Source organism: Papaver somniferum, unplaced genomic scaffold, assembly GCF_003573695.1.
Source record: "Papaver somniferum cultivar HN1 unplaced genomic scaffold, ASM357369v1 unplaced-scaffold_128, whole genome shotgun sequence".
In the NCBI taxonomy this organism is placed as follows: Eukaryota; Viridiplantae; Streptophyta; class Magnoliopsida; order Ranunculales; family Papaveraceae; genus Papaver; species Papaver somniferum.
In genome coordinates, this window is record NW_020621936.1 from 3,598,117 (window position 1) to 3,621,741 (window position 23,625).

General features: G+C 36.5%; 1 protein-coding gene across 2 annotated transcripts; it reads left to right on the forward strand.

Moving 5' to 3' along the window:
* Positions 1–9,236: 9,236 nt before the first annotated feature.
* On the forward strand, positions 9,237–14,881 carry LOC113331957 (uncharacterized WD repeat-containing protein C2A9.03-like). Of its 2 annotated transcripts, none has more exons than XR_003351240.1 (10): positions 9,237–9,467; positions 9,587–9,745; positions 9,832–10,008; positions 10,864–10,950; positions 13,174–13,308; positions 13,402–13,512; positions 13,592–13,683; positions 13,815–13,924; positions 14,059–14,145; positions 14,234–14,627. XR_003351240.1 is itself a non-coding variant. In XM_026578598.1 (10 exons), exons 2-10 carry the CDS (start codon positions 9,599–9,601, stop codon positions 14,645–14,647), a joined length of 1,356 nt encoding a protein of 451 aa, XP_026434383.1. In that variant the 5' UTR covers positions 9,240–9,467; positions 9,587–9,598; the 3' UTR covers positions 14,648–14,881. The 2 variants fall into 2 exon arrangements, 1 of the variants encoding a protein (XP_026434383.1); XM_026578598.1 differs by having other exon boundaries at positions 9,240–9,467; positions 13,815–13,920; positions 14,234–14,881.
* The last annotated feature ends 8,744 nt before the right edge of the window (positions 14,882–23,625 follow it).

Here is a 23,625-nt window from a genome sequence, read left to right on the forward strand (position 1 = left end):
CCAGTTTCTATATGTTTCATCAGTTGTACCATAGAACGCACCAAATGTTTCATGGCAATAAATATTATATAGATGCTTCCACTATTGCAAGTAAATCCTTCATTTTTCGACCACATTATATTTACCATTAACATCTGCATGAGATTTGTGGAAACTTCTTAGAGATGTTTGTCACGAAATGAGGCTGAACCTTTAGCTGCTAGGTGGAAATCATTCTCTTAGTTTAAGAATTCTACTCTTTCGACTATGAAAACAAATGTTTGGCTCCCGTAGCAAGTAAATAATAAACGTGGATGCTCCAAGCGCCATGAGAGTTACTATAGGAAGGGACGCGAACAAACACTGGCAAGGGGGTATTTTGCTGCCTGACTTGAATGACTAAGCGGATCATCTTTTGGCTAGCCTGGCTCGTCCAAAAGAGCAACTAGGATTCCTGTCTGACTTGAAATAGACGAGTCCTATTTTCTGCTTTCAGCTCCCATGCTTGGTTACCATCAATGTAGTCAATATCGAATTTCGGTGAATATCGGTTGAGTACCAAGACATGATATATCGGCCAATACCGGCGAAATATCGACCAATACCGGAAATATCGGCATCTCGGTGAAACACCGAAACCGATATTATCGGCGGTAGGCCGAGATTAACTACATTGGTTACCATGTACTTCCATTCCAAAAGCACGCATAGAGTGCACGCACCTAGAAGCTAGAAAATATCTTAAGCAGAAATCTTACCGATAACATATATAACATCACATCTGTCCAAAAAAAAACAAGATAAAAGCTGCCTTATTTCATATACAATGCTGTCATTCGTCCAGTGGACTGAAGATTTGACAGACTTCACAGAGTTGATTAGATTGACACAGTCACCTTCAAACACCACCTTTGTCAGCTTTGCTTCTCTAGCCCAGTTGATTGCTTCTTTAAAGGCTAGACACTCGGCCTGCTCTGGATTTATTCCTCCATTAACGATCCTCCCTCTGATGCCTTCACAGTTTCTTATAGAATTGCGCATGATTAAACCAATGCCAATATAATATGAGAGTTATTGCTATCCAGTGATGCATCCATATTAATTTTAATAATATCACCCACTAGTGGAGACCAGCATACCACCATTGGCTCTTTATTAGGTAACTTCTATGTTGTACACTGATTAACCATATACTTTATAGAGTGAATTGTCGACTGCAAGTTTGATATTTTATTTTCAAACTCTGTGAGACATCTATTTTTCCAGATGAACCAGGCAGTTATCATGATCATGGAAGTCCAAGTGGAGTCTTTACTGTCTGCTTTGAGTAAGCAAGAGCTTAGACAACCTTTAAAGGGAATACTGTTGTGTTGTAAGCTAGAAATATTAACATCTATTCTGAACCATACTGATCTTGAGTAATCGCAATGAAGTAGGAGATGATCTATGGTTTCTGCATGTTGAGAGCATCTGGAGCATATTGGGTTTACATTGTGGTTTACCCTATGTAATTTATCTTTTGTCAGCACAATATCTCTTAAGCACTTCCAAATAAATATTTTAATCTTGTGCGGAACCTTTGTTTTCCATAAGCTTTTCCATACTTGGGTAGGAATTCCAGAGCTTCTTTGAGCATTCAAGTTTCTTGATTGTCTTAGTAATTCTTTATAGGTTGACTTGACAGTGAACTCACCTGTTCTACTCAGTTCCCATATTAATTTGTCTGTACCTTGCTGAACTAGTGGCATCTTAAGTATTAGTTCTGCTGTTTCCTCTGGGAAAACTCTAGGTATTAGTTGGTCATTCCATCTTCTTGGCTCTTGTAGCATTAGATCTGATACATAAACTATTCGAATAGGTTTTAAGAAGTTTGATTTATGAAGGGGGGGTGTATGTAACCCTCTCACCCATTTATCATACCACACCAAGGTTTTTGTACCACATCTCACATCCCACCTATGGAATTGTCTTACATAAATGAGACCCTCCTCTAAGCCTTTCCAGATCCAAGAGCTATTATTATGATTTTGTTGAAGATGAAGAAAGCTACAAAAAGGAGAGTACTTTGCCTTCATGAATCGAGTCCAAGGCTTATCCTCTTCGGTACACAGTCTCCATGCTAACTTGATCATAAGAGATTTGTTATATAACTCTAGATTCCTAAAGGCTAACCCTCATTCTTCCTTCGGTAAGCAGAGTGAATTCCAAGCAATTGGATTATAACCCCTATTTTTTTTTACGGCCCCACCAAAACTTCCTATGAATTAATTCAAGTTTAGTAATAAGAGTCTTTGGTAGTCTGAAATTACTCATATAATGAGCTGTCATAGCATCTAATACTGATCGTATAAGTGTAGTTCTTGCCGCCAAATTTAATGTTTTAGAACACCAGCCTTGAAGTCTGTGCTCATAAGAGTCTTTTACTGAATCAAAATATTTAGTTTTAGACTTCTCCAAAAGAATGGGAAGACCCAGATATTTTTCTGCATTTATCAATTGTTTAACTCCCAGACTATTTAAGATTCCTTGTTTGTGTTCAGGGGTTATATCTCCTGCAATAAATGTTGATGATTTAGTGAAGTTGATGATTTCTCCTGACAACAGACTGAACTTGTGAAGGATCTCTTTTATGTGTTGAATTCCTTTATCAGAGGCATGGAAGAATAGCATACAGTCATCCGCAAAAAGCATATGATTAATAGCTATGGATTTATTAGTTGCTTGAATACCTTTTATTAAGCCTATAGACTCAGCATGCATTAGGGATCTTGTGAAGTATTTCATGGATATTATGAATAAATATGGGGACAGTGGATCACCCTGTCGAAGTCCTCTAGTAGGTATATAGGGATTACACAGATTATCATTGAGTCGGACTGAGATAGATGTAGTTGAAATACATTGTTGTACTATTATCCTCTATTCTTCACAGAAACCCAAAGAAGCTAACATCCTATCAACAAAAGGTCATTCAATTCGATCAAATGCCTTTGAGATGTCTAGCTTGAGGGCTACTAGACCTTGCTTTTTCTGTGACTTCTTCATTGAGTGAATCAATTCATGAGCCACAACAATATTGTCATTTATATATCTTTTAGGAACAAAAGTTGCCTGAGTAGGGGAGATGATCTTATCCATTAGTGGTTTCATTCTAAGTACTAGTAACTTAGAGATTATTTTATAGGTTATATTACAAAGCCCAATTGGCCTGTAATCACTTGGAGTTGAAGGGTGATGGGTTTTAGGTATCAAACATGTAGTGGTTTGGTTAAGATGAGGTGGTAGATATTTAATGAGGAAAAATTGTTGCACTAAATGAATATTATCCTTGCCAACTATAGACCATTGAGTCTGAAAGAATCCGGCAGGGAACCCATCAGGCCCCGGGGCATTCCAACTAGGTATAGTATTTAAAGCTTCATAAATTTCATCCGTTGATGGAACATAGATCAAGGATTGGTTTTCCTCAGTTGTAATTATTGGCCTAATTAAATCAAAAGAGTCATGCTGGAATTCTGGATTGGTAGAAGTTGCTATAGATTGAAAATGTGATGTAAGAAGCTTCTCAAGGCTTTCCATAGAGTAACACCAGTATCCATTGCCATCTTTCAAAGCAGTAATGTGGTTCCGTGCCCTTCTTCTATTTGCTCTAGTATGAAAATAACGCGTGTTATTATCCATATCTTGGACCCAATGATCTCTTGATTTTTGATTCCAAAAATCTGCTTCAATCCTTTTCCAGTACTCAAGTTCTCGAATAGTATCACTTATTTCTTCCGAAATAGTATCACTAAACGGTTTTGCTTGTAGCTGAGAAAGAGAAGCAAGTAAGTGCTGAACATTAGAATGAACCAAAATGTTGTTTATTCCATTTTGATAATTGCCTTCTCATTGTTCCTAACTTAGTATTGAGATCCATGTTTGTTGGTGTAGAATTCCACGTGTTTAAGATTAAATCAGCACATGTGGAATCTTGTAACCAACATCTAAAAAACTTCCAACTTTTACTTTGTCTTGGCACAAAACTATCAGTTATTAATAATAAAGGACAATGGTCAGACCCTAAAAATGGAAGATGCAAAACTTTTGAGTTAGGATAATCTCTGACCCAACTTGAGTTGTGTAGAGCATAATCTATCCTTGCTCTTTTGTATCCTTTTCCATTAGTTTTGTTAGACCAAGTATGTTTTGTACCCACATAGCCCATGTTCATTAATCTCACACTGTCTACAACATTACACACCCAATTATCCAAGGAATTAGTACTAGTTGAAGCATGTTGCTTATTCAGATGAATGTTCAAATCTCCTATAATCACCCATGGTTGATAAACATTATCACCCAACTCTCTAATAAACTCCCACTGATGTTGTTTCATCTCATAATGAGTTGATCCATAAACACAGTAAAGAAGCCATTCTTGCTTAGATGCATCTGAAGTGACTAAAAGATGAATCATGTTATTATTACTACTTACGAAATCACAGGGAAATCCATCTTTCCACATCAACACTAATCCACCAGATAGTCCTATGGAGCTTACAAAAAATATATTAGGATAGCAGTAGGATTGCATTAACACTTTAGCTCTAGCTTCAGAGACCTTAGTTTCCATTAGGAAGACAATGTCAGGATTATTTTGTTGGATGATGTAAGCTAGGAAATCTCTCGTTTCTTTGGAAGCTAGTCCTTGTACATTCCATGATAAAATCTTCATGATGATGTGTAAATAATAATGATGCAATTTAAAATGAAAGAAAATTGAAAACTGAATATGTAGATCGAAAGTATAATATGAAAGCACAATATAGTTGTAATGAATATAAGGATAATGTATAAGTACTTGTGCATCAGTGCTGGAAGAAGTTGCTTTGTGTCTCTTGGATTGGTTTTGCTCAGATAATGTGTCATGGAAGGAAGTGTGAGAATTAGTGGATGGTGTATGATCATTAAGACTCATACATTCATATCCAGACCCATCTAAATTAGATGCATCTAAGTTTGATCTAAGTTGTCCTCCACATGATGCATTGTGATTGAAACTTGCTAGGTTGTCCTCCACATGATGCATGAGTTCCTTCAGTGGATCCTTAAAAGCTTGATCTAAGTTAGATGCATCTGGGTCTAAAATAGAAGCATTAAGGTCATCCATAGTAAAATCAAAAGCACCTAGAGCCATATAAGCTTTAAGAAGCTCCATATTCGACCCGCAACCACTTTTTTGACCCATTGACATATCAAATTCTCTCAGTTGATTCTCCACATATGTCTCAGACATATTACCTAAAAGGTCTCCGCTTTCTAGATTATTAGCATTATTATGCTGCATGACATTGAAATTGCTAGGACCACCTTCTTCAATTCTGATTCTTTTTTCCTGTCTTTGGACCACTGAATCATGCAAATTTTCTAATGAATGTGTCTGTAACATACCTTGAGCATTACCTCCATCTTCAGTCTCAGAGGGAATAAACGAGAGAGGAATGTCTCTGACCATTTTGTCTTTATGTTGTTCTTTTAGATTTACTGAGTCCTTTGAAACTTCCATAATAAAATGAACTGGATTCTGCTGGATTCCATGCATGCAATCAGATTCAGTCACCACAATCTGCTGATCCAAATTTGTACTTTGGTCCTCATTATTTATCCCTTTAGCCTCCAGTGCTCGTTGTTTTGCAGCTTTAGTCTTTCTCACATCTGGGTTTGTCCAAGATGGAGGATCATAGATAGAAGTAGAGGAAGATGACCCCTCTGCTGTTGAAGAAGATACGCCGCAATTGTAGAACAGTCTGCTTCATTATGATCTATGGTGTAACAAAAATCACAGAGATTAAAAGGTTATTTTTCATAATACAACCTAATCCACGCTTCCTTACCAGCAGCATTCGTCACCCAAAAACCTCTACGAAGTGGATTACGAACATCAATCACAACTGAGACTCTCTGTATCTTTCTTTTAGGAAGAACACAATCAGGCGGGTCCAATTCTTTTACTTCTCCCATTGCTGTAGCTAAACCATACACAATGTTAACAGTTGCAAAACCCGGATGCATGTTATAAAGCCTTAACCAGAATAGCTGCTTTGTCAGATCCACTAGACTTTTTGGTATTTCAGGATTCCATGGAACAAGAACAAACAAATCCCCATCTAGAAACCAAGGCCTTAACTTTAGAACGACATCATATTCATCTTGTGTTTGGAACTTTACTAGAAAAGATTCATCTTCTTCTTTTTTTATGTAAATATCTTTACTTTCGGCCACATAATCTTAAGCTCTTTGTCCAAGTCACTAACTGAGAAGGCTTTATCTGAATAAACTTTTCCCAGAAACCAGTGTTTGAACTGTATTGCTCCTTGACGTAAATCTTCTGCTGAGATAATTGGTTCTTTCAATGCTCTCAATCTGTCTGCTATCGATGTAGAAGCCATTTTGTTTTGAACTTGCACAAGCTGAGAGTCCATAGTAAAGACAACAGCAGAGCAGAATAAACTTGTGGAGAAGATAACGAGGAGGAGAAACCATATAGAAAATCCGTTGACTCTCTTCCACTCTGTGAATGTTAAACACCTGTTGAAAGGTTTCTTACAGTCATTAAAGAATGTCCTCTCTTTAATTGGGCGGCAGCTATAATAACTCGTAACCCTAAACAATTTTGGTTGAAGGCCCAAACTGACAACTATTAAAACCGTGATCAATACACCATAATCAAACAGTAATAAAGTAATCAACGCGTGCATCAGGAGAACCAATAGTGAATCCATGGCAGCGGAATAATTTAATTGCATAGAAACAAGGCAAAATCGCTCCAATTCCCAGCAACTCTTCTGCACTGAATCAGGACCTATACAGAGAATAAAATGGCAACCACGTTAATCTATGATGTCTACTAATGATAATAAACAGTTATGAATGGAATCGTAAAGAGTAATTGCAAAGATAGAGAAGAATTTTAAGATTTGCAGAGCATGAGTTACAACGATTTGCACTGAGTCATTCAGCGATTTAGAGGAAAGAGAAAGTTCTCTCGAGAGTTCTCTCTTAATTTTGCATTAATTCTTAATTCAAATTGATTGACTAGTAAACACTGGGAGCCCAAAAATCTTTGAATTGATTCTTTCTTAAACTCTATTTTATTTGGCAAAAGATGTCATTCAAATTATCAATTTCATTTAACTCAAATTATCTTTGAATTGATCATTTCTTAATAACTAGGACACCGTTGCCACGGTGAGGAGGGCCGACCGAAAAAAACGATACACCACTACAACTAGGACTGTAAAAGAAAACTTTTGATCAGACCGTTTGCACGGGGGAGGCTACGAGGAAATGAACCTTATCAAAGTCGTACCCTCAAATGGTCATCAAGAAAGAGTAATTATTCAAATAAATTAGGATTGTAGAGCCATCCGGCGAGATGACCGACTCAATATTGATCATTTTGGTCATTTTAAACATTTTTTTCTTTTAAAATTTAAGCTTCTTTCAAAATGTTGTGAATCATGACACGTGGTAGTGAAAGCTTAACCACGTAGACGCAGGAAGCTGACGTGAGATGTGGAAGCATATTATATCCAACGGCCAAATATATGTTGTATCCGTGACCCACGTTATATGTATGTAACAAAATTGATGTTTGGAGCCAGCAAAGTGCTTTTCTGCAAGCAAAAATGTTCATCTCTTAGGGAAGTTCGCTTTTGTATCTGTGTCTCCGCCCTCGTGACTAATTTACACAGAATGCAGACTGTATCTCCCTAAACATCACCATTCACCACCACTTTCAATATTTCTCACACTTTCTCTATATCCATCTACAACACCGCCTCATCACCAAATCGTTATCGACAAAAAATCAATTTCGGATATACCCCTTTCTCTAATCTTCCTCCGGATTCTCAGATCGATTAATGGAAATTTTTAAGAAGTTTGAACTGGTAAATCTTTGTGTTTATTGTTGTTTAATGGAAATTGAGGATCAATTTGCTTAATTACGTTAATTATCATCCAAATTTCATGAAATTCATAAATCTGGAAAAGCAGTTTTAAAATCTGGTTGTGATGACAACGGAGGTGGTGTTATTGTGTCTCTGATGGTTGATGGAAGAGGTGGTTCTATTGTGGTTATGTTGGGATTCATTATCATCGGAATTAAATTTTCGCACACAAAATTGTGAATGACGGTGGTGTTTCTGGTGGTGGTGGTGACGGCGGTGATGGTTGTGGTAGGTGAAGAAATGAGTTGCTGTCGTTAGAGTTGGCGGCGGAGATGCTGGTGTTTGTGGAGATGTTATTGGTGGTGGTGGAAATGTTGTCGGAGGTGGTGGTTGTGACGGCGATGGCGGTGGTGCAGGTTGTGGTGTTAGTTCTGTTTCAGAAAAAGCAACATCACGTCATTCGTCATATTTGGTGGCGGAGGAGCTATCGGTGATGGTAAATGGTAACGGTGAATAATGGTGTATGAATTTGGTGGTGTCACTGGTTTGTCGGTGCAGCTAGTTATGGTCGTGTTGATGTGAACGACTAGATGGTAAAGGATATACTGGTCTTTTGATTTGAACACTGAGGGATAATTCTATCTAATGAAAAAGTAACCAAAAATGTGACAGGAATCTTTTAAGAATATTCCTTTTCAATTTTTTTTGTGAAATTCAAAATTTGTGTTACCCATCATTTGACAAAAAAGATTGACCGGTAGGTGGGCCCAAATATTTGGATTATTTTTGAAAGAAAAATATTTGGATCATCTCACAACATGAAGTCGTTTTCATCCAACAACCAAACATTTGAATAAGTTTATATCCACGGTCCCATTTTATGACCGCCCAAACGACCGACTAGAATTCCGTGTATATTTGGAGAACATATTACATACATACTACAGGATTTAGGACTAAATTCATCAACCGTACTAAGAAATTACGGTTAGTCAACGGTGCAGCTCAACCGCTATCCTTTTCGTACCTAATCTGACACGTACGAGGTTAAGTTGCTGATTCAGCACACGTGTTAAGTTGTGCTGCATCGAGGATGACTCAGACCATATACAAAAAAGCTAACCACGTGTCTCATGGCTTGTTTTTCCAGAGCTTGTGAATCCTTCGTCTTTAGCTCCGTATGGAGCCACTGTTTTCTTATCGTCGTCTAGTGCTAAAACTATGGTTTTGCTTACATACAGCTGTCTGTTCAGCACCGGTATATCAGGCATTGAACATTGTGCACTAGTGGTAGAAGACAAGTCATCCCCAGACTTTTACGACCGGTTGCAATTTGAGCGGGAGGTGGATCCGTTGTAGGACCCACTACTAACTTGGACTCTCTATATATCCACAACAAGGGTTTTGTCAATCTTTTTTCTCCAAACCACTCTTCTCAGAAATTCAAACACAAATATAATTCTTTTTCCAAAATCAAACACCACAGTGAAGATCGTACAGTCTTAATCTCTCTACTCTACTCTACTCCCGTTTCTGTCGAAGATTCATAGTAAGGTATCCATTTCTAGTTACTGTTGCGACTTATTCACTTTCTTCATTTCAAATTGTTTTGTTCAGAAATTTTGATCCGTCAAAGTTTTTTCAATTACTGATTAAAGCTCTGTTGACTACAGAAAGAAACCAATATGGCACAATTCGAGCACAACGATGATTTCGAATACTCGAATAATGATGATATCTATGACATAAATGATTTTGAAGATAATCCTTTTGAAGAATTTGGGCAACAGATGAACAATCGAGATTCAGATGATGTGGATGTTTTCAACATGGTATGTGTGTATACTCCAATATTACGAAAACCTTTTCGAGTCTTGAGTACCTATTTTTTTAATAGATTTGGGTTGGAATCTGACAGAATGAGCAAAAGACTGATACTACAGCTTATGAAGCTCGCAATGGAAAGGATATTCAAGGAATTCCATGGGAAAGATTTAATTTTGATAGGGATAAGTACCGACAGAACCGACTAAAGCAATATAAGAATTTCCAGAATCTATCTCGAACTGATACTACTACTCCACAGCTTTACAAGGTCCTTTTTTGTTTCACTCACCTTAATTATTTTTCTATTTTTATTTTTTTTTGAGTTTTTCATTTTCTCTTCCTTTTCTTGTATGCTTTTGGTGTTAATTTACTTTTAAAAGGTATCCGTTTAAGTAAATTTTTAAGATTTGTGAACATCTCCTTTAGTTAATGGGATTCTGTACACACCTTTATGAAAATCATGATAATATCTCCTTTTTTTTTTAGTGGGTCTCTTCTTTGGGATTATTTTGTCATCAACAGTAGAGGTCTATGTGCCTACTGTGCACATAAAAAATAGGGTGATTTGGTTTAAGATGCTTTAGTGCTGTAGATATTATTTTTCAACCAATAAGAGCAACAATTAGACTGCTTCTTTTGGGGGTTCATCTCACTCCCCTCCTATTATACTAGTGACATAACTAATACTTCTCATGGCTAATAACTGTAAGCAATTTGTACAAGGAAGTGATATTCCCAACATATGCAGTTCAGCAGTATTCAAATTTGCCCTTATCCTGCTTACCAAGAATGGTACATGTAATCAGCATTCAGAAATCAATGATTCTCGGGTCTGCTGGGAAATCGACTGAAAACTCTCGAAACAAATTTGGCTTTGGCCATGATTTAAGTTTTGGAGGGCCTAATTGAGCACGATGGGTGTCAAGCTTTACTTAGAAAATGCAATTTGCTTTCAATGGCGTATCTCATTCTATTGGTCAGGATAGTTCGCTATCTGGATGAATAGAGACAGCATCTTTTTTTGAATTCTTTTTATCCTTAGTTGGCCTGGGTTCTTTTTTAAATATCATCAGTCTTAAACCAGTCCAAATGCACTCAGGTCTAAAATTGTTATTTCTACCAGGAATGCAAGCAGGTTGATAAGGGGAACACTTTCTATGATTTCCAGTTCAATACGAGACTTGTCAAATCAACCATTGTGCATTTCCAGGTAAAAATCTCGTTTCTACCTTCCATGTTGTCCTTGTATACGTGGTTTAACTAAATTTTTCTGACAATCAACGCATACTTTTTTTGCTCTTGCGATACTGATTGGTCTTTTACATTCTGGTTACTTGTATAAAGTACATCAAATTTAGTTTTTTGTTTTTCTATTCCTTTACAATACTTGCATTTATCTATCGCTTCTGTTCTTTCCTCTCTTCAGCAAGTAATCAACGCCCTAACATAAATCTCTACTTAGTTTTCCTCCTTATCATGATCATGGTTTTACTTTTTACACTATTTAGACTTTTCTAATGGTGTTCCTTAACTGGAACATATTGTTGTTTTCATGTTTATCCTTTCTTGAGCCAGGGAAGGTTGATATGAAAGGTTATAATGCTGTTAGGTTATGATCTTGATTGTTCAGATTTAACGTTTGTGGCTGTAGATAATTTCCTGGCCTTTAAGTTGGTTACACATGCTTTAGTAGTCTTCGTAGTTTTGCATGTCTTTCTCTATGCATACTTGTTAGCATTTTCGGCAGTTTTTACATGCAACTGTAGATCTGTTATTTAAGCATAACAGTATTCCTGGGAAGGTATAGATGCAATCGTCGTGTCAGATTTTACTCGGTGCAGTTGATCATTATTTAGTAGATATGTAATTGTCTTTAATTGGTTATAACATGTGTGACTGCTCAAAGTTTAATCTATGCTGACACAAGGTGTCCATCAAATTTAAAAGAACTGAGACACCTAAATTACTTGAATTGATTGATTCTCTTTATAATTATCTGATTATTCATAAGCTGAAATGCGTGTAGGGTGCTTCTTCTTTTTTGTCGTTGCATTTGGTTTCATACATCAAGTCGTTTTTAATCAATGTAACTCTGAGGACATACACCGGGGACGATCTTTTAGTGGCAATAATCTTGGACGATCTTTTAGAATTGTTTAGTGTTTTTGCTGTAGTTACTGAATCTTTGACGTCAATTTCTTGCTGTTTTGATGTTGGTTCTGAAGCTCAAATTATCCGTGTTTATGATTCCTCAGTTAAATTACAAATCACATTTAGTTTTTAGTTTGCATTCGGATGTTTGTAATGTTGTCTCTCTTCTATTCTTTTTTTTTTTTTTTTTTTTTTTTTTTTTTTTGTGCATGGGCTTTAACATTTGCTTATTTGCGGAAAATAATATGTAGTTGCACTGTTTTATTGTTGCGGTTTCGCAGTGTATTGTGGCTTTAACCCCTCCTATCTGTCGTTTAGGGGGATGCACTTTTCTCTTCTTTCAGCATTAAAAGCAGGTCGGCGTTCTGAGCAGGCGGCGGGAGGCACGCTTAAGCACATATGGTATGATAGGAAATTATCTTAGCCTTTAACAGGTCATGTAAAGATTTATGTACCCAATGTGCATGGGTCATGAAGGAGGCAGGCTGAGATTCCTCGGTGCTCGTTCCGATTTCAGTGTGGCCTGGACTAATCTATTTCTTATGAATGTTGTACAGGATAAACTTACTAGTTGCTTAAAATTACAATTGTCATAGTACAGGATCTCATCGCATAGTCTTGCTTGCTGCATGGTTTACTTGTTCCCCTCTGAATGCATTGTCTCGTTAGTAACTTACTTGCATCTGGTTATGTTTTTATGTTTGTGGTTGCATTGGTTGCCTCGCACAATATTATTGTGAAACTAAGAAGGTGACTGAAGCAGTCTCATAGACTGCGAATCCTCTTAAAAGATATAGGAATCAATTATATCTGTGACGGAGCGATGATTTTAGCCTGTAATTAGTTCCATAAGCAGGAATCTGCGGGAGTGTGTTTATGGAAGATAAATTTGTGCTTTACATAGGATGTCATACTTGGAGTAGTTCACATTTACCTGCTTATGGTAGACCAGGCTTCCTCCATAATACAATCCTGCTCGTTTACAACGAAATCTGGTTAACATTGAAATCACTTTCCAAAGCCCTAGAAGTTTGTTATTAAATGTACGAGTGGAGATGTTTTGACCAAATCAAACAACAACTGCCTGCCAATTTCTGTGGACATACAATGATTTAGCTCGCTGGTCTAAATTCTGTGCTGCTATGTATTCTAAGTTGCCAATGTTGTTTCTCACATCTTACTTCGTCTTACTCCTGTGACAAAATTATCTTTTCCTTGTTAGTTTTAGTTTTATGGGAATGTTTGTTCATCAACTGGCTTCCCTTTGGTTTTTCTTGGACAGCTCCGGAATCTGTTGTGGGCGACATCGAAACATGATGTATATCTGTTGCAGAATTACTCCGTTATGCAGTGGTCCGCTTTGCTCCGAAGGGGCAAGGAAGTGCTCAATGTTGCTGGACCAATAGCCCCAACCATGGTAAGTAGGATTTGTGTTTCATTGGAAGAATAGGGATTTTATTTTAAGCATCCCGTGTATCTCAAGTCTAATTGGTGGTGACAACTGTCACAGAAAGAACCTGGATCTCTAGCTCAGTCACTGTCAAGGGTACAGATAAGCACCATGGCTGTGAAAGACAATTTTATGGCGGCTGGTGGTTTTCATGGGGAGCTTGTCTGTAAGGTAATGTGAACTAAAAATTTATCATACAAACTTATGGGGTTTTGTTTAGCAATTTACTCACAGTTATCGTATTCACCAGCATCTGAACCGTTCTGGCATCGAATTTTGTACGAAGATAACAAGCGACGACACGGCTATTACCAATTCTGTTGATATCTACCAAAGCCCCAGGCAAGAACCTAAAAACTGTACACCCATGCGCATGCACACACGTGTATATACATACATAAACTGTGGCCTGAAAGCTGTACATAGAAATGTGTGATTGCTGGTTACGAGGTTTAACAAAAATAAATGTTCAGTGGCTTAGTCCGCGTGATGGCTGCAAACAACGACGCACAAGTTAGGATCTTCGACGCTGAAACCTTCGCGAAGCTTAATCAATTTTCCTTCTCCTGGTCTGTCAATGCAGGTACCTTGCGAAGGGCTTATATTTCAAGTATTCTACCACAACTGTTTTCCTGGGAGTGATATGTGGCTAATACTATGTCTTGAGTAATAAAAGCTTAAAATCTGATAATGGCAGACATTTCCTTTGTTTTGCAGAACATCTCTGTTAGTCCTGATGGTAAACAATTTGCTGTTCTCGGGGACAGCACCGATTGTGTGATTGCTGATATCCAGAACGGGAAGGTAACATCTACTTTTGATCATGAAGTATTGACACATTTTCGCCTCCCGGGGAGAATAATAATTGAAAGTCTTTTGAACTCTTCCGCAGACATTAGGGAACTTGAAAGGCCACATGGACTACTCATTTTCATCTGCGTGGCATCCAGATGGACGAATTCTAGCCACCGGGAACCAAGACAAAACCTGTAGGCTTTGGGATGTGAGAAATTTATCGCAATCGCTTGATGTTTTAACAGGAAGGATGGGAGCAATAAGAGCGATAAAGTTCACATCAGATGGAAGGTTTATGGCCATGGCTGAACCGGCTGATTTTGTGCACCTTTATGATACGAATTCTGGGTTCAACAAATTTCAGGAGATCGATCTGTTCGGTGAGATTGCTGGAATTTCGTTCAGTCCAGATACAGAGGCGTTATTTGTTGGGGTAGCGGATAGAACGTATGGAAGTTTAATGGAGTACAACAGGCGGCACTGTAATCATTATCTGGATTCCATCTTTTAACGAGTTTAAGAACTAATAGGGGCATCGTGGTTGTAACTGTAATTTTTGTTTATAGGAAGGATTCTCCTCTGGAAGGGAAAAATGTGATTTATGTTACTTCAAAATTTTGGCACTGTTGTCTGTGTGTACTATCCCTTTCAGATAAGGGATCAGTTTTATGACAATGTCTCTCCTAATCCACTTTTCTTTGGATCAGGCGATCAGTGGCTATAAATATATTATCATTTTTTTTTATAAAAGGCCAATGCATTAAAACTAGAAGCAATTACATGATTCTTACAAATGCTTTTAAGAAAAGAGAACTTTCCTAATTTTTTTCCCATGGTTTGGAATCTACAGACATATCAGTAAACTTATTCAAATGCTTGGCTAAACTATCCGATATCATTACAATTCCTTCTATTAAAGGAGTAAGAAGAGTAAGCAAAAGAATTGTTAAGCAAAAGAATTGTTGCTCTATACAAAATAGCTTTACTTCTCCAATATAAAGCAAAATGATTCTTCTTCATAGCATTAATAATGTTTACATTATTATTGACGAGGACCACTATCTATTCCATAATTTCCGGTAATGTTTACATTATTATTGACGAGGACCACTATCTATTCCATAATTTCCGGTCTATCTCGAAGCTTCTCTGTAAGCCCTGGATTCTGCTTCGTCTAAACTGGAGCAGTACTCTAAGCCACCCGCAAAACTGTAAATTAGACCTTTTCCATCCAATAAAATAATGGCGAAAGCAAAAGACTTTGAGAAAGTTATTACAGGATATTAAATGTGTATTATTGAATAGTTTCGGTAGTTTGGTAGTTTATAAGAACATAGGGGAAGAGTATTTATACATTGACCAGAGATGATCAAGTCTTGTTGACTTGACTTACATATCCTAATACACTCCCCTCATACGGGCAGACACAGTAACAGTTTGAAACTGAAAACAAAACACAAATGCTCAACAAGAGCCAAAAAGAAAACAAGAACACTCATCCAACAAGGACCAGAGTGAGGAAATAACAGACATATGCTCAACAAGAGCCAATATGTAAAGAGCTAAAAAACTCAACAAGAATCAAAGTAAAAACATATCTCAACCAGCATCAGCAAGTGTAGAAGTAGTAGCAGCAGCAGAAGAAGTAGTAGTATCTGTAGTTGTAGAAGTAACAATATTGGCAGAAGAAACATCAGTAGTTGTAGCAGGAAAATGAAGTAAACCAGACAATAGTCTTGAGAATGTAGGATAACACAGTCCTTTTGTGAAAATATCAGCCAACTGCTTTTCAGAAATGACATGAACAACCCTGAGAGATCCATCTTCAACTAGTTCCCTTATGGTATGATAATCTACCTCCACAGGATTAGAAGCCAGACATATAGCACTTTGATTATCACACTTAATTTGTAGAGGATATGAAACAGAAATTTGCAGTTCTGACATAATGTAAGTGAGCCATTGTAACTCTGCAGCAGCTGAGGTGAGACATTTATATTCTGCTTCAGCTGAACTTCTAGAAATTGTAGGTTGTTTCTTTGAAGACCAAGAAATAAAATAAGTACCCATGAATACCACATAACCAGAGGTTGACCTTCTTGTATCTGGGCAACCAGCCAATCGGAATCAGTGTATGCTAGCAAAGAATGAATATCCCCCTTATGCAAAGAAATACCAGCACATATAGTTCCTTTAAGATACCTTAAAATCCTCTTGACTAACAACATATGTTGATCTGTGGGAGCATGCATAAATTGGCATACATAGTTGACACTATAACAAATATCAGGCCTTGTATGGGTTAAGTATTGAAGACTCCCAACAATTGTTCTGTATTCTAAAGGATCAGCCAACAACACTCCATCATTAATTGAGCACATTTTACCCTTGGCAACAGGTGTATCACATGGTTTACACTCAAGCATCTGAGCTTTACTTAACAATTCTGAAGTATATTTTTGTTGTGTCAGTAGCATCATCGGTTCTAGAAGCTTCAATACCCAGAAAAAAATGAAGATTTCCTAAATCCTTCATATCAAACTCCTTACTTAATGCAACAATCAGTTTTTGAATAAGAAAATCAGAACTACCAGTGAGCAAAATGTCATCCACATACAGCAAAAGAACCAGCATATCAGACTCAGTTGTATAAGTGAACATAGAATGATCATTTTTAGATTTTGTAAAACCACATTGTAATAAAAAAGAATTGAATCTCTGAAACCAAGCCCTTGGTGCTTGCTTCAGTCCATATAAGGATTTCTTTAAATGACATACATGATTAGGAAAATCAGGATTAATAGGACCTGGAGGTTGTTTCATGTATACATCTTCAGAAAAATATCCATGCATAAATGCATTAAATACATCCAATTGTTTTACGGTCCAACCATTAGTGACTGCTAAAGTAAGAACTACTCTTACTGTTGTAGTTTTAACAACTGGTGAAAAAGTCTCTCCAAGATCAACTCCATCCTGTTGATTGTAACCTAAAGCAACCAGTCTAGATTTAAGCCTATCTACAGTTCCATCAACCTTAAGTTTAACTTTGTAGACCCACTTACAACCAAGAATGTTCATGTGTTGTTCAGGCTTAACATAAGTACATGTCTCATTTAGTTGCAGAGCTTCAAATTCATCTGTCATTGATCCTACCCATTGTACAATTTTTGAAGCTTCCTTGAAAGATTTTGGCTCAGAAATATGGTCCAATAAACAAGTATATGCATGAGGAAGTGGATGTTTAACTGAATGATTAAGAACAAAATCAGGAAATTGTTTATGTTTTGAAATACCACTCATAGACCTAGTGACAACAGGATTGTGAGAAGTAGAAGGAAGAAAAGCAGAATCTGAAGATTCTGAAGGAGATTGAATAAGAGGAGCATCACTAGAAGAAGAAACAACAGAAGGTGTTGCAGATGCATAATAAAAAGAATTTTCATCAAAAATAACATGTCGTGAAATATGTATCTTTTTAGAGACATGATCAAAACATCTATAACCCTTATGCATAGGGCTATAACCAATGAAAACACATTTAACTGATTTTGGAGACAATTTGTCTGTTCTATAATGACCCAGATAAGGAAAACATGTTGAACCAAAAACAGGTAAAATAGAATAATCAGGTTAATCATGAAAAAGAACCTCATAAGGGGATTTCATTGATAAAACAAGTGTAGGTGTTCTATTTATAACAAAAGTTGCAGTAAGAAATGCATCAAACCAGAGAAACTTAGGACAAGATGAGTGAAAAAGAAGAGTATTACCCATTTCTATGATATGACGATGCTTTCTTTCTGCAAGGACATTCTGATCAGGAGTATTAGGACAAGACAATCCGTGTTGAATACCATTTGAGTCTAAAAATTGTTTAAAAACACCTTTGGCAAGCTCACAAGCATTGTCAGTTTGAAAACAAAGAATTTTTGTAGAAAAAATATTTTCAGTAAGATATTTAAAATGTGTAAAGCACTGTAAAACATCAGTTTTTAATTTCATTGGATAAATCCAGTGAAATCTACTGGCATCATCTATGAAAACTATATAGTATTTATAACCAACAAAAGAAGAAATTGGTGATGGTCCCCAAACATCACAGTGAATAAGAGACAAAGGATTTGATTCATGAGTGTCAGAAAGATGAAAAGGAAGTCTTTTACTTTTGACAATTTTACATGGATGGCAAAGAGAATCAGAGGATTCAGAATTAAGAGTAATAGACTTATTAGAGCTCAAATAATGGACAATTTTCTTAGCTGGATGACCTAATCTATTATGCCAAACAGAAGAAGAAGCAAGCATAGTAGAGAAAGATGTAAATAAATTGAGAATTTGAGCTAAAAGATAAATTATGAACGGGATACAAGTTATTGACCATTCTACCCTGAGCCAAAATTGTGTGAGAACTTAAATCTCTAATTTCATAACTCCAAGGATCAAAGACAAAATGGCAACAGTTGTCTCTAGTAAATTGAGCAACTGACAATAAGTTCTGAGCTATTTCTGGTACTAATAAGATGTTATCTAGTTTAAACTTTGCAGTAGAAGTATTAAGTATAGAACTACCAGTTTGAGAAATAGCAAGGGTATTACCATCACCAACAACCACATTGTCTGATCCATTATACGCAGAAGTATTATGCAGAATTGCTGATTCACCAGTCATATGTCGAGAATCCCCTGAGTCAGAAATCCAAGTTGTAGAAGCAGCACTAGAAGGATCATCACACATAGCTGAGTTAACTTGAACACCACTAAAAGCTTGCTCCACATTTTGTACACTAGCAGCATTAGAAGACTGGGTATTGGCATTGGTAACTGGTGGATGGCACCTAAAAAAGCACCTACTTGCTGCATGACCAGTTTTCCTGCATATTTGACATTCTACCGTAGAGAAATCCACAAATGGTCTTCTTGCAGTTCCATCAGAAATATCTTCACTAGAACTAGTAGACCTAGCACCACTCTTGAAAGAAGACCCATTCTTTGAAATAGAACCATTTGAACCATTATTCTTGAAATTCTTTGATTTGCCTTTACCATTTTTACCACCATTATGAGTATTCTTCCCATAGAAAGTTGTTGGATTAGTTGTATCAAAACTAGAACCAGCTTCTTGATCATGATGTTGAACTTTAAGCCACTGCTCATGAGTTAACATCCTAGCCTTCAATTCACCAAAAGTATAAAGTGATTCACGATTTTGAGCATCTATAACAAAAGTGTCATAATCTCTACCAAGACCATTAAGGGCATACATCATAAGATCAACATCAGATACTCTGTCATTAATTGCTGCCAGAGAATCAATAATAGTCTTCAAAGTATGCAAGAAATCACTAACATACTGAGATCCTCTTCTTAACCCATGTAATTGATTACGAAGCAAATTACGTCTTGCACCAAATTGAGACCTAAAACTAGCTTCAAGATATTGCCATATCTGGCGAGCAGAAGTCATTCCAAGAACATCCCCTGAAATTGTTGGGGTAAATGTTGCTTTCAGACAACTCACAACAAAACGATATGCCTTTATCCAATAAATCCATCTAGGATTAACAATTTTAACACCATTAACAATAACCTTAGAAGGGGGTTCCACAATCTCACCATTCACATAACCATAAAGATCCGTAGAAATAAGAACTGATTCAAATTTATCACGCCAAATCAAGAAATTTGTATGATCTAATTTTGATGAGATAAAATTACCTATATTATTGAAAGGTAAAGCAAAGTAGCTTGAATCTCCATTAGTTGAAACATCAGCAGCGGAAGGTATAGCACCATCATCTTGATTCAAATTAGATTGTAAATTGGAAGTATTGTTCATCGTTGATCTAGTAACCGACATAGTTGAAAGAAATTGTTATTGTAGAGATAAAGATAACATAATCAAGATCTCAAGATCCAATAGATGAACATATGATAAATTTCAGAACCAAGAGTTTAACAGAAGATCAGTAAATTGAATGAAAAACGTATTTGATCTGTAAGAAGAACACAGAATTCTCAGACAAAATTATTAAAAAATTTATTACAGAGAAATTTTCAGGACCGACCTCAATGATACCATGAGAAAGTTATTACAGGATATTAAATGTGTATTATTGAATAAAACTGTTTCGGTAGTTTACAAGAACATAGGGGAGGAGTATTTATACATTGGCTAGAGATGGTCAAGTCTTGTTGACTTGACTTACATATCCTAATAGACTTACTGTTCTTCCTGGAAGCAGCATCAAATATTACATAGTGAACATTATTGCTAGAGTTTTAATTAGAAAATTTACAACCACAACGAGCACAATCACAGTCTCTAATCTTTTTAAGATCTCCGGAAGATATTCCTTGACTCCTAAGAAAACTCGGAAGTTCTTTTTGTATAGTCCTAATGAGATCTTCTGGGTTAGGTTTGATATCGTTAAAGACAACACTACATCTATACTTCTGTATATACCAAAGCATATAAGCATAAGTTTCCCAGACGTTCTTATCTTTTAACCACAATAGACACCAATTTTTGAAATTTAAAGAAGAAGCATTGTAGAACATAGAAGATAAAGATAGACCTCTCTAGATGGCCTCAGATAAAGGACATTTTAAGAAGAGATGATCGGTACTTTCATTCTCTAGCTTATTGCACAAAGAACAATTTATCTCCCAAGTCTCTTCTTGACTGGCAGACATTTACTTAAAATTTTCCAAAGAAAAATATGAACTTTAGAGATAGTTTAAGCTTCCAAATATCAAACCATTCAATTTTACTGTCCAGGTGGTTTATGTTGAACAAATAGTTATAGGCAGATTTAGCTGATATACTACCATCAAGAGTTCCGACCCATTTAATACAATCTTTTCCTGTAATATTACTGTTAGGTTCTAAAGTTTTAATCTCTTGGATTGTATTATTATCAAACATATTATACATCAAGTTAAAGTTCCATTCACCTTGATCATCAATTAAGTCAGAGACTTTAAGATTACCTAAAGGACTTGTACCAGGTTTTGGAATCCCACCATTAGGAAGCCGTTTGTCATTCCAAACACTAATATTCATTCCATTTCCTATTTTCCAATTATGATTTTCTTTAATAATGTCAATTCGTTTGCAAATGCTAGTCCAAACCCAGGACCTGGCTGATTTTTTCTTATAATTTAGAGGATCATAATTAGGAAAGTACTTATATCTAAGAATGACATAAGTTTATCTGGATAATCAATTATCCTCCATGCTAGTCTAGTGATAAGAGCTAGGTTGAACTTATGAGGATTTTAATACCGAGACCTCCACTAGATTTGATAATGCAAACGAAATCCCATACTTTTATGTAAATTCCTCTATTGTTTTTATTTTTTGCCACCAAAATTCCATCTGTAAGGCATCATGTATGTCTAGAGTTTTTCAGGCAAAGAAAAACACATCATTTGGAACATTGGCATAGCATTAGTGACATACCTAATTAGAGTTGTCCTACCTTCTTGGGATAAAATCTTAGCTTTCCATCCCTGAACTCTGTTGTAGACTTTATCTTACATGTTTTGATAGTTAAAGCTTTTATATTTCTATTAAAGAAAAGAGGGGTACTTAGGTAGGTATCAGTTTTAGTAATCCTATTAACTTTAAGAATTCTAGCTAAGATTTTACAATGTTTATTTTGAACTTTTCACTAAAATAAACTCCAGATTTCTGGTAGTTTATGACCTATCTTGAAGAGACTGAAAACACAGGGGTACCAAGTACACACCCATCTTTTTCGTTCGACAACATGTATGGAAAAAACTTAATACAATTGCAAGTAGACCAACTGAATGATCCTTGACAATATGTATATGGATTTTATATCTCTAACCTCTACTCAATCAGTATGTACATAGACACAAGGTCCGTGAACCTGATTGTTAAGAAGAGTACTTGGACGATCTCAAAAATAAATATCCGAGATCAATCTAGTCGAATACAAATAATCCAATTGGAATTCTTATGAGTAATTAAACTTGTTATCTATCTTTCAAGATACGAATTCTACAAGAAACAAGTCTCGTAATCGGTTATAATTAAGAGGACCTATCTACTTAGATTGAATACGTACGAACTGTGCAAATCCAATTATAAAATAAATAATATAATGCGGAAAAGGTAAAACAAATACACCGGAAATTTTGTTAACGAGGAAACCGCAATAGCAGAAAAACCCAGGACCTCGTCCATATTTGAACACCATATTGTATTAAGCCGCTACAGACACTAGCCTACTATCAGACTTCAGACTGGAATTTAGTTGAGACTGAATCCACCCTCCAAGAGATTCAGTTACAGTCGCGCTTCTTACGTCTCTTGAACCTCGCAAGGCTCTACACACTTGATTACCTTAGGTGACGTCTTTTACATCCTAAGAGTTCCTTCAACCTAAGTGACGACTTTTGATACCAATCTGCCTCTAACAAATAAGCTTATCTTATTTTTGTTTAGATCAAAGATCAATGTCAGGAAATCTGTTTGCAATAGACAAGCTAGCAAACCTCACAAATCCGGAATTTATGACTCCCGAAGAACAGACTAGATTCTTAACCACCTCTCAAGAACAATCTTCAAAAGATCAATTAAGATCAGTTTTCACATATCTATCTTTTTTTTAAGGCAAAAGATGGGAAATTACATCTCAGAAAGGTTATCATCCGATAAAAAATTAGTCGGAAGCCGAGCAACAAGCTGAGCTCCAACCCCCTTTGGAATAACAACTCCTAACCTATGAAAAACAAAATCTCCAACATGTGCATTAGCATCGTAACTAGCAATATATTTCCGTAAACGCTTCATAAAATCCGTGGTATCATCACCAAGCTCCCCCAAAGTGGTAAAGGAAAGCACCCCAAAACCAAAGCCTTGTGTCGTACACTTCTCCAAATACTTGGTATTTTTCTTAGAAACAACATTCTTGATAGCAATTCTCGGTGAAAAGGAGCGGACTCCACCACCAGTAAAAGGTGAATTACCAGTCACATCAAAACACATGTCACTCCCATTATCCCAATTATGTACGAGTATATCAGTCGGTCTCAAAGCGGTACCTTTATTAGAGAGAAAAACCAAGTCAGCCTCCTTTCTAGCTGGGACCCCTGCTCGGAAACACATGTCAGCGATAATATCACGTACTAAATCATGTCTAAACTTAAGTCCAACTTCGGCACAATGTAGGGCATGATCTCCAAAAATATCCATATCCCCTTTGCAGAAGGGACAGGCACCATCCACCTCAAAAAGGGGGATCCCAAACCTATACTGGAGCACTGAATTAAATTGCCTGGCACCAATACATTGGTTGAGTACCATAATGGGAATCACCACCAGAAAATCCCATGCATGTTTTGTTTGATTACAATGCCATAGTACAGAATCCCGTTCTAACATAAAATAATTGGTGGGTATGCTCTTCGTAACAGCCTCAAAGTAGATAGTTGCCAAGGAGTTAATAGAATGGG

Excerpts from the sequence above, each read along its gene's own strand:
- LOC113331957 (XM_026578598.1), top strand. The coding sequence starts at position 9,599 with ATGGCACAATTCGAGCACAACGATGATTTCGAATACTCGAATAATGAT. Across the intron at positions 13,309-13,401 it reads GACCAATAGCCCCAACCATG|AAAGAACCTGGATCTCTAGC; the intron begins GTAAGTAGGATT and ends CAACTGTCACAG. Across the intron at positions 13,684-13,814 it reads GATATCTACCAAAGCCCCAG|TGGCTTAGTCCGCGTGATGG; the intron begins GCAAGAACCTAA and ends ATAAATGTTCAG.